The sequence below is a fragment of the Cardiocondyla obscurior genome, linkage group LG15 (assembly GCF_019399895.1).
Source record: "Cardiocondyla obscurior isolate alpha-2009 linkage group LG15, Cobs3.1, whole genome shotgun sequence".
Taxonomy (NCBI): Eukaryota; Metazoa; Arthropoda; class Insecta; order Hymenoptera; family Formicidae; genus Cardiocondyla; species Cardiocondyla obscurior.
The window spans coordinates 4,684,581-4,697,078 of NC_091878.1; the positions used below are offsets into that span (position 1 = coordinate 4,684,581).

At 38.4% G+C, this 12,498-nt stretch overlaps 1 protein-coding gene across 2 annotated transcripts in view; it reads right to left on the bottom strand.

Annotated features, from left to right (window-relative positions):
* Pip (heparan sulfate 2-O-sulfotransferase pipe) overlaps window positions 1–12,498 on the bottom strand; it is a 39,899-nt gene that overhangs the window by 3,281 nt on the left and 24,120 nt on the right. For both annotated transcript variants that reach the window (XM_070666649.1, XM_070666647.1), the window contains one exon: window positions 961–1,034. In XM_070666649.1, coding sequence (XP_070522750.1) covers window positions 961–1,034 — 74 coding nt within the window. The remainder of the gene's footprint in view (window positions 1–960; window positions 1,035–12,498) is intronic.

Genomic DNA, 12,498 nt, shown 5'->3' on the forward strand with positions numbered 1-12,498 from the left:
AGCGCAAGTGTAAGAGCGAAGAAGCGGCTGCTCCGCGAATTGCGATACCCAGCGGCGCGGTAATAAGCGGCCCGCGTTCGCATCTTCCGCGTGTATTTTTATCACCGGCCAGAGTTACATCAGCCGGGCGTTTCTTTACCTCTACGCGAGATCCACGTGTCGCATGCTAATTTAACCGATTGGCGCGTACGGTAGCAAAAAACGGTACCTACGCGCATACATATGCATGAGGAGAATTGAAATTGTACATCATTTCCGTTTTACAGCGCCGGGAAACGGGAATAAAAAGGCGCTATCTCACTTGGACTCGTTTTTTCCTTGTAGACTTTTCCTCTGCTCCGCGGCCGATACGCCTACGTCGAAGATCGATGAAAGCGCGCAGACAGATTTAGAATACCGCTTTCAGCGTTTACAATCTTAAGTGAGTAGTAAAGTGTAAATTGCGCGAATCGTTAAAGATCCTTTTAAACACGATTATCACTCTCTGTTTTCTCTTTTTTTTTTTTTTATCTAGCCAATTTTCAACCGGAGATATTGTGCAAAGAACGCGTAATGCAGCGGGTTGAATGATTCTTGAACAGTTTACCGGTTTGTGGAAGTAGACACGTGTAACGGGTAAGATTTTAAGGTCGTCTAACGATGTACAGTAATCGATTGCATAATATCGATCTTGATTCTAACAGTTCGTAAGAAAAAAAAAAGAAATGAAAAAAAAAGGCAAATATGATGCCAATAAAATTTTTTTTTTCATTAATATAATTAATTTGCTATCATATTTTATTATAAGTTGATTAAATATTAAAAATCTTTTAATTTTAAATTTTAATTCATATTAATTTATTTAAATTTAATTTAAACAATTATTTATAAATAATTATCTATCTTACAATTTTTTGCTTTTCTTAATTAAAACTAGTATTTATATTGCTCGATGTATATTATAATAAATACGTTAATTACCTGTCCTACGAGAACACGTTGTACGTTTGGGTAATGAACGATGCTATTCGTATCGGAGTCCGTTTGGATCCCATCTGAAAACACAAAAGAGAATAGATTTTAATCGAGAAGAGACTGCATTAAAACAATCTCTTGGAAAGCACTTTGCTCGCTGATTGGAAAAACAATAGCCGACTTGGGCTCGTAGCCGTTTACGCAAAATGTGACCGCAATTTTCCCTTCCTCCCCCGTGCTGTCGCGGAGAAAACCGCGACGGATTTGTGTCGTGTCATTCGGAAAAATCGCCGCCGGAAGAAGATAAACTTCGTTTAGCGTTTGATGGACGAGCCCGTCGCGCAAGTCAGCGAACGCCGAGATTCCTGCCTTCGCTGTCACGGTCACGGTGGAAAATTGCGTGCATGACGGCGGAATCGCCTACGAATATCTTTCGCTCGGGGGAAGTACTTTGTTTTTTCGTAGCTCCCGTAATTCGGCAAAAATTCTCCGATGCTTTTTCCCTGCCGAAGCGATCTCTTCCCGCGAGATCATCGAGGGGAAACCGGAATGCCGGAAGGTGAGAGGAACACATTTGTCTCCATATTCGCGTTATTGGAATATATGCGATTCGTTAGACGTCTTAATAATTCCACCGCGCTTGTTCGCCATCGTGATTCCTTTTATACCTCGGAATATTTGATAATACGAGACCGTAGCTCTGATAAATACTGTTAATTAAATAATTACCCCTCGCGTCTCTTAAGAGGAAAATGCTGCGATACTAATTGTTGATTCTAGGACAATTTCCCAGGCTCATTCTTACGGTTTTACAAACTCGCGGCTGCATCTCTGATGATGTATTCCGCGAATGTCGGCGGATTGTTCTCTGACGTGACGCGCGTGTAGATCTCTATCGCGTTTTTCCCAACCGCGTGCGTGCAGTCGGAATTCGGTGCGACGTGTAAAGCTGCGCCGGAAATACCGTAACGAGGTCCGCGCGATCCGTTACGGGCGTACGGAACGCGCGCGTCGAAAGTTATTTAGACTCGGGCGATTGTTCGCTTGAAACGCCGCGGACGTTGATGGATAAGTTCGAGGCTTGTCGGCTTGCCTTGAGATGCGGACAGTTTCGTGCTCGAGATTAGCATTCTGATTACGCAGACCCGGCACGCGCGGGACTGTTGCCGGGATCTATGGCGCAAGAAACGAAAAGCATGCGGCACGTTTCCTGGTAACGATTCAATTAACGAATTACGAACAAATTGTCCCGCGCTGATGCAGATCGAGAAAATCAGGAGCGCGATCGATCCGCCCGCGCAACATCGGCGGAATTCATTAAGAACGTTTAGAAAGTAAGTACGACCACTCCGGTTCTTTCGTACAAGCGATCGCGAACAAAACTCCATAAGAACGTAAGACTCGAGACGTGAAGAAGACGTAAAAAGACGTAGTACATCGTTCTTATAAATGGCAAATTTTTTTTCAAGCAATTTTTCAAATAAAAAAAAAAAAAAATCTTTGTTAAAGTATAAAAAGGACTATAATTAACTTTAGTATCTCACAGTTACAGGATATTTCTCTAAATTGCAATGTATCTTCTCGAGCCTTACATGTAACAGGAAAGTTGTTTAAAGTAAAAGAGAGGGCTATTATAAACTAGATTTCTTTTTTTTTTTTTTTTCCTTTTGATGTAGCTATCGATTGCACACAAGTCCCGCGCGTGTAACCAGAAAAACCGCGTATAAATTGGCGATCGCGATGATTAAGAGGTCGCCGCGGAACTCGGCCAAGATCAACGATCTGTGGAGGGACCGGAATCGAGGTCCCCCGTAGGCGACCGCTGGTCATCTCTAGAAAGTTACCGCTCCCCGTCGAGAGCGCATCTCTCATGCACGCGGAACGAACGCTCACGCTTGCGGAAAAAAAAAGCTGCAGCTCTCGCGTCTCCCGTTTATTTTCTTTTTTTTTTTTTTCTTCCACATATCTCTTTCTCTTAGTGTTCCTGGGTCGACGCAGCCAACTGGAAATGAGATCTTGTTCCGCGCGCGGCGATCGCTCCATATACTTTGTCTTCGATCGACGCGACTAATCTGATTCTTCCGCCCAATGAAACGCGGATTAACTCGTGCGAAACGCTTAATGCAAATCGCGAGGCGCTTCTGATACTCGACTCGCGCGTTTTCTCTGGAAGACCAATTACCGCTGCATCGCTCGAGCGTAGAGAAAAGGTGTAAAAATGTAAAGCGCTCGAGACGCTTTCTTCCGAAAGATCTTTCGATGTCGTCTCGTTCAAAGAAACAACGATATCGAACGCGTATAATTAAAAAAAAAAAAATAATAAAAAAAAATAAAACAACCCTCAGTTTCGGAGCTGAGACGTTACCTCGCGGAGGATCGAAAACTGACAAGTTATCAACTCTAACTACTCGACTGGGAGTGTGACAATCGGTCGAACGAGGAAGAAGCTCGCGTGGAAAATAAGGCAGCGGCGATTCAATCGGGATAGTACGGTAGATATAGACGTGCAAGCGGCTCCTCGCGATCGCGCGTACAATAGATGCGGTCATGCAGTTCGTGATCGGACTGACAATAGGCAGCCGTGGGCAGCTTCTTGTGACCTCACGCAACGCGAGGGAACTTAACGGAGAGACGATTATCGGCAGCACTTTTCTCTCTTCCTTTATTTCTCTTTCTTTGTTATTATCCGCACCACTTCGACTTTGCCTCTTTTTTTTTTTTTTTTTTTAATCCCTTAACTTCTTTTGCATAATCGTGCGAGTGGAAGTCGACTTATCGATAAATCTTTTTTTAAACGGACGGGTTCTTCAGGCGCGAACTTCCGATTGACGCGCAACTTCGCCGCGACTCCGCGCACAATGCCGATGAGTTATGCACAAGATTGGTTTGCGATAGCTCCGCGCAATAACGGTTTCCATCGGCATTGTGTTCCGGCCGTTTGTATATAAAACTACGTCTCCAGATAAAATCCAAGTCGTGGGTGCATACGCGATGGCTGTAATTAATTTTGTATTAGCTTGTTACCTATGTTATCATGATTATCGTTCTGCTATACTGCGCCGCATAATCGATAGCGATGATGAAGTACTCGTTATGCCTAATATTTTTCACTTCTCGCGCATTTTTGCGTAACTCTCGGAGCAGTTGTACAATAATGTAGAAAAATATAGATCGATCCGGTAATATCGGGAAGTAGGATCTTCATTTTTCATTTTAATATACAATAAATCAGCCTATAAAAGTAATATTAATACTACATTTGATTAATGTTCTTATAATATTTACTCTTAATTTATCAATTATAATTAATAATAGTTTATTAATAATAAATTAATTTAATTTTAATTAAACGTTAAATTAATCTTGTACAACATGTCTCACGTTTTCAAGTATCAAGGCAAACGGCAAAGGTTTTCTCCTCCAAAAAGAAAAAAAAAGTAGATTTAATTAAATAAAATAGCAAATTAAAATACGAATAAGGAGACGCTTCCGCAAAATATTCATCTCGACCGGCGCGAGCCCGCGGCACTTTCTGTGCAAGATCAGCCTCTCTCGACTCGGCGATGCGACGCGCTTCATCGATTGTAATGCATCGCGCAAATTGAAAATTGTTCGACGGCGTATAATTACGGCGGCGAATAATTATCGTGCCGGCGCACGCATCGGGGCGGCCCTTGACCGCACCCCGCGGTTCGCGATGACCGCGGGATACGGCGGCGGCTAATCGGCGACGGTCGACTTCGTGACCGATACAGATGCAAGTTTAATGGACTGACAAGACGCCGCACGTTCGCCAGGAGCATCGCCGCCGCGTGGGCGTAGGAGGCCTTATTCACGTCATTCACGGCTTAAGACATAGCCGGCGATCCGCGCGCAAAAAAAAAGAAAGAAAAAAAAAAACCATCCGCCGCATCTTCCGATCGTTGATCTTTGCCCGCTCCAACGTGAACGGCTCTTTATACCGCATCCTCGGCGCTCTGTTACGTGAAATGTAACCGGCATTGCCTGAGCTCCGCGTCCACGATCGCCTCCTTTTGCGAGACTGTCCTACAGAGAGAAAGAGAGAGAAAGAGAGAGAGTTAAAGATGAAATACGCGACAGTTCGGTTGGCGATCGTTCCCGTGGGTGTTGTCGATTTGCATTCAACGGAAACTTTTATTACGCTGTTTTGCAAATGAAGAAGAAATGAAGTAGAAAGCTGGGAGTTGCTGCATTATGAGACACGGAGTCTCTCTAGTTCTCTCTCTCTTTCGCGATGATAAATATTTTACAGCTCGACCGTTACGCGGTATATAATTTGAGACCTTAAAATATATGTAACTGTATATTGAAATGTGTAACTATATAAGTAAACAAGATTCCAATAACGCTGCCGTTACTATTTAATAACTGTTTCTACCTGTTCTTGCTAAGGAAAGAAATGTCACGTTGCGGTAAAGTTTTTATTCTTGTAGGATTTATTAATTATAATTATGTTGTAAGAAGTAACTGAAGGTCTGCGGGCGTATAATAAAAATGTGATACACATTTGAAGCTCAGCTTCTTTGTGTGAATATTATTTTTTCCACAGTCTAATTTTATATCTATCCGGCGGAACAACCTGATTTTCTCATAATTTGACGCTTCGTTTATTGAAAAAAAGAACTAATTTTACATCTCATAAACGATAATAATTGAAACTTTTATTTTTATACGATTTCTTTAATATAATATCTCGTTATAATGTCTTGGATATGATTTAATAAACATTTATAAATATTTATAGCTTATTAAAATGTGAGATTTAATTTTATATTATAACAAATAATTTAATTTATATTTTTAGATTATACTTTATTTTACATATTTTCAGAATATCGTAGACATTGCTTGGTAATCGATGCGTTTTTTTCAGTGCAAAATGCAACTAAAAAAAAAAAAAAAGTTTTATTTCAACGAATTTAAAACTGACTGCAATTTAAAAAAAAAGGAAGTGCTCATTGTTTCGGTGTCTGAAGGCGATAATAGAGTCTTTAAAGAGAAAACGCTTCAATACTGTGTTAATAATATACGATTACGTGTTTATGCATCGTTTTCCTTGCTCTGTTCGCAATAAAGATTAAATTACAAAAAGATATAAAAAGTTAAAAAAAAAAAAATAATAAATTAAGAAATAAAATAGCTTCTTTAAATTTTTTTATAGCATTAAACAAAATTGATTAATCCTGTTTCCCATTGAAAAATTGCTATCGAGTTATGCGGCGTTCTAGGAAGACAATTTTAATATTAAGAAGGTAGCTCCTTATTCAGACTTGGGGAAATTCACGCGTTCTCTTTTCTTCGTGGCCGAGATATTGTGCGTGTATCGCGAGGAAAAAAAAAAAAGAAAGAAAGAAATAAAGAAAAAAAAAAAAAAAGAAAGGATGTCAGCGGTCAGAACGGGTCAACGGTGTGAAAGATGCGACGCAATGTCCGGCGAAGTGGACAGACGACCTTTTACTCCCATTTCGGTCACGAGAACTCGTTGATCCAGAACTCGAGAAAGCCGCCAGAGATCAGCGGAAAGAAGAGGCGACGGAACGACGCTCGGCGTTGGTATCTTAGGCGATCTCGCAGGCTAATTATTCGTCACGCTCGGAAGAAGTAACTCGGTAACTTTCATCTTTGTCAAAAGTGGGGCTAACGCCTTTTTCCGCCTTTCCTTCGCCAAGGTTCCGAGCGTATCGACGGGTGTGTACCATGCCGCGCATCCGCGAAGTAATTCGAAGAGGATTTGAGAAGAAAAAAAAAAAGAAAGGTCGACGAGTAATTCCGTTCCGATTGGGCTTGGGCGCCGTGGGAATACGCTTACACGTACGAATAGTTGTAGACCGTAATGCGAACGGTTGATTGACCGTGACAGTGATCGACCGTGCAATTTCCTTAATCAACGATCCCGGAAATGAAGATCACGGATATACGTATCGGCTGATTACGATAAAACTTAAACTGTCTTCTTTACGTGTCACTTGTTATGTATGTGAAATTTATAGTCCAATACACCCAAAAAAAAAAAAAAAAGAAGATGACTATTGGTTCACGTTTCAGAGTCATCTTGTCTATTTTTAATACTTTTTTTAATTATATATTATCGCTGATGTAATAATATATTAATACAACGGCTAAATATAAGAATACTATTTATATTTCCTACCAAAATTAAATTTTATGCTAGTCCCTGACAAAGATTCTCCTGGCGAGTCAACTGGCGACATTAACCGGAAATTAATACATAATCTGAATAAGAGGTAGCCACTGAAAGTGAATAAACATGTCAGTGAAAGTCAATTGTACATTTTTAACCTACGTTGAACGTGTGATTAAACTAATGCTAATGATATGCAGCTCTATCGTCGCTAAAAAAAAAAACGCTTCAAGTCTATCTTAAGCCTGTGATGTCACGATTCGATGAGACGGCACGAAGAGTCAATAGTCGCGAGAAATTGTTTGAGTTCTGGGTGTCACATATCGTGAGGGAAGACGATGCATATAAAAGAGCATCGCATACTAGAAATTCGAAAGAGAGTCGCCTGACTACTTTCGCAAAGCGCGCGTCGTAAGAATAGGGAATGTGGGTCGCGATCGGGCCTTCAAAGTCATATCGATCGAGATCTTTTTACAATTTTTTTTTTTACGCTTAAGCGTAAGTAAATAATAAGAGAAATCCAGCTAAAAGAACAAAATTCTACGGGCCAACAAAAAATTATCTGAAAAAGAAGTCAGCCTACTTCTAATTTCAATGGCCGTGTTCAGCAAAAAAAAAGCTGCCTTACTTAACTGTCATAAAAATCATAAATGTGATTGACGTATGCCAATTTAACCTTAACTGAATCTAAAAACACACAATAAAAATCGGAAATTTTTTTAACAGTTATAAAAATGTAGCCGCTTCTGCTGAACGCGGTCATTGTTCAAGAAAATATCGGATTCATAGTTCTAATACTTTTATATTTTTACGTTTGATCGAGCAATTTACAAGCACTCGTTGCTGCAATCAATTTTTTTTTTTTCTCTTTCTCTCGGTGGTTGAAACTTTATGGCTCGTTAGTTTTAATTTTCCGAGAAGCAATTGATCTGTATATCAAGGCAATGCGCGCAAAGCTCCAAAAATGGAAGACAAGCCGGAGTGCTACATCTCTTTGCGGTATGACGTGGAATTATTCTAGTTGTAGAGAACTCGTTTCCAGAATGTCTACTAAGTACTGTGATCGTGACATACCGTCCGCGGGCGAAGAGAAGCGTTTACAAGATTCCGCGGTAATGGACTCGGCCGTAAAAGGTACAAAGGGCTTGGCCTAAAGTCCTGGGAAAAACGACTTGCCGGCTACTTTTACGATGACCACGAAAAAGTATGAATTCTTCCAGTTTCAAAGAATTCGAGAGATTCAAAGTTGCGAAGAGCTAGCGGTAAAAAAAGAAAAAAAATGTCGGCTCGGTATCGGCAATAGCTCGTAATAGCACGTTTCATGTCCAATTATTTGAAAAATGGGAAGCTACTGCAATGTTTCCGTGTCGTTATTATTTTTCTGGAATTCAATCTTGTTTCACTAAAAATTTATAATTAATATTGCTAGTTTAATAAAATTTATTTCAGACTTAAATGGTTATATTAATTATTGGAGCGTGTAACCGAGAGACTCACACACGCGCGAAAAAGATAACTAATTTAACTATCGTAACATTTGACTTAATGATACAGAGAGTTTCATATTTGCCAGGTAAAAATCATTAAGTAGATTTAACGTTTTATTCGCTGCCGTATTTTATTTTATATTAAAACGCACACCGTTTCAGCACTTATCTTTCAAGTATAAAAGCATTTATTGCAAAATAAATTTTATTTAATAATCCGTGTAGATATCTCTAGAAAGTTAAGTTTATCATCGGAAGAGCACTTCAATATTAATTTATAGATATTTCACGTATTAAAAGATTATCGCTCGATTATCAAACGAAAGTGCACCGTAAAAGTTTTCCGGCCTCGCACGCGGAATACTGTCACCGCATCCGTTTTAATGATAAATCCTACGGTCACGCTAGGAATTAATACTACTCCGATAGTAAAACCATGCGATGCGCAATATGATCAACAATTCTATTAAGTGAAACTGAAATTGCTAACTGTATGTTAAATAGATTTTCCATGGGGTCGGTTGAACACGTACAACAATCGTCTGTTTGTACAATTACTCGTTTGTATCATCTTTCCATGTGTTAATGATACAGTAAAATAGAAACGTCCACTTTCTTTTCCTTTTACAGCCTTATTATCACGTTAGATGATTATGTGGAACTTATTATACATTCCGCGGCACGGTCACGTTAAGTTGCAAATAACTTGGAATATTACGCGCATGCAAGATGAGTTATTTAACTAATTTATCTAATATTCGCGCAGTTACGATGCAATAAACGCAACGTGTTTTTAAATAACCGGCGATTGCTCATAGCCTCGAACCAGGAACTTATTAGGATTATAAATAAAAATCGCGGCATGGTAAATTGAGAAAAACCTAATTTCAAAAATCTTTCAGCGTACCTGTATCGTATATTTGTACATAAAAAAAAAAATTCTAATTTAAATTTACTCCTTCTTGATTCTAGATATTTTTTTAAATATAATTTTAAAAAGAAAATGTTATAACTTCAATAAATTTCTTTTTTTTTTTCTTTTCGTCAACCGTACGTATCGTGAATAGTACATTTAGATTATCCCGTTATTTTAAAAGATTATTTAAATTATTATAATAAAGTTTCATGTAGAGAGATTCACTCTTGATTACAACTTACGCTTTTACCGTTTTATATTAGATAAATTTATTAATTAAGAATGTACATACTTTACATAAGATTTTTTTTTTTTTTAAAGAACTTAAAGAGATTTGCTATTTACAAGTAAAATATTTCTTTTGCGTATAAAACATGATATTACAATATTCAATATAATATTAAATCTACTTTATGATTACTTAGAGACGTGACTTCACGCTTATTTCACTTCCGTTCTTTTTCATTTCCCTGCCTTATAATATCCCGACTGAGCTGCAGGAAAATTATAGCTTTTCGGTATAAGTTTACATGAAAGAGCCAGGCGCCTATAAAATTTAACCGTATATGGCACATCTTGGCAAATCTCTACGCAAGACCTGCTTACACATTATGTACGTGCGAGATGATCCAGCTCGTTGATGCGTTGCAAGAAGGAAATTACTCAAAGTGGGTTAGACGGACACTATTCGCATCACTTCCTTTGAATGTTTGACCCATAACATATCGTTACTGGCCCGTGCATACCGTTCGTAAGATTATTCCCGATCGGAAACATTTATAAAGAACATATTACACACGCCTGACACATTGCTCCATATAAAAATAAAAAAATCAAATTTTAATTTTGTCTACATTTTTTTAAAAGCTAGCTATTGGGAATTATAGATACTCGTGTATTTTTTTCAAATTGTTTGTCTGTTTGTTTCTTAAGTCCAATTTTTTTTCTTTTTTTTTTGTTATATCTAATTCAATTACGCGATTTACCGCAATATTAATCGAACTTACATTTAAACCCGTTCCTATTTATCTGAAAACTTTATCTGACCTACAGAAGTTTCGCTATCTGTTTTAGTCATCGTATATAACAGGTATTTCATTTAATTCATAGTAACCAAACGGCATAAACGTGTTATAATTAACAACAAATTCAGTTACAAGTTAACTTTTTTAAAAAATATTTCAAGTTAATAAATAGATATCTTTATTACTGAATAACGCTGATACTAATCGTACTCTTTAGGCGGACAATCTGACGTATTGTATATTATAAGCTCAACAATAAGGATCACTTCCTATTCTATTTTAACTCGGCCGGCTGATTACGGCCCGAACAATAGCGTCGCATGACAACAGTTAGAAAGAAAGTACCTGACGAACAAAGCGTCATTCTTGAATTTGAGTTTAATTTTCTGTAACTTTATATGTATGGCACTTCCTTTTGCAGTTCTTGTTTCATTTTTTTTCTTTAAATAAAAATACCGTTGCAATGTTAAACGCAGACGTTCGTGCCTTCATATTATTCCATTCTCTTCGCAAAAAATTTATCAACTCTCCAAATAATTATTTCAATTTAATTCAATTTAATTAAAAAATTATTTTAATTTAAAATAATAAAAATTGTTGTAATCGAAAGCTATAAGCGTGCGAGGGATGTATAAAAATGAAGTGACAAGCTACATACGGACGAAGATTATTCATGATCGCGTTGTAGTTTCGTATTTTTATTGAATTACGATCGTTTCCGCGAATGACGGCGCTCCATAGATCATCCTCGATCTCGATCTCGCGCGGAGAGGCCGGACATTGCACATTCCACGCGGACGTATTACGAGCTGTTGCGAGTTGTGATAACATCGGTCTGGGGTGCGCCACGGAGGTGCGAACGCATCCTTGCGAAGAAGTGGAAGGCACCTCGTTAATCCATTTCATTCTCGCGAGGTAACGAAGCTGCCGTTTCTTTCTTTTATCGCGATAATACCGGCGTGCAGCTTCTCGTTAACATTGAAATTCTGTAAGCCTAAGTCTCTTCGTTTAATTGTATTCTATATTATATTTTTGTCGCACAAGATAACTTTATTATAGTCGCTGTTGCAAGCTATTAACGAGAAACGTCATTTTTCGCGGACGGAAAACATTTTATCAAATAAATTTTGTTCTCTTTTTTTTTTTCTTTTTCTTTTAAACGTACATTCAAAAAGAAATAGTTCTCTCATATTATCTTTTCACCCTTTCCATCTTCATTGCGAGACGAGCTTATCTCACCAAGCAGGATAGCTCCTCGCGGTCCAGTATACGTACGTAAGTAATCGAACTTTCATTTCCATTCACATTGCCATTTATATCGCCGCGAGCGATTAATCCATTTCTCCTTTTAACTCGCGCGAGCGTTACTGTGCGCGTATGATTTATTTTCGCTCACGTTCGCCAACGTTTTTCCTTTCACCTCCCTTTGACGTGGCTACTCTCGACTAGCGCGGTCAATTCCGCCTCCGGGGAAGCATCCTTTATCTTTCACACGTACCCGGCTGCCTGTTCCTCTCGACTGGTGAACGTCTTTTGAGAGTATTGCACGGATTTCACGCGTTTCGTATTGCACGTCAGTGTCGGCTTACGATGATGATCGTAACTGGATTTTTTTTTGGAGTTAAATAAATTTGATACGTCTGCAGTATATTGATTTAAATAAATCACTGCGATACTTCAGTGAAAATTACGTAATAAGTAAATTTTTATTTTTTTTTTTTATTTTTATAAATATGTACATTTAACTTTTGCAACAATCATTCACGGAGATTTAATAGATATTACACGAATAGTTCACGGACGCGGTTTTCACGTTACATTTCCCGTCGCCTCTCGCTTATAAACGATCCTTTTTATCGAGGCTCTTTCGTCACGAGAATAAAATATTGCTCCTTTCGGTCGCAACGAACGTGTGTAAATTATTCAAATACTCCGACTTTCGCTTAACAAAAA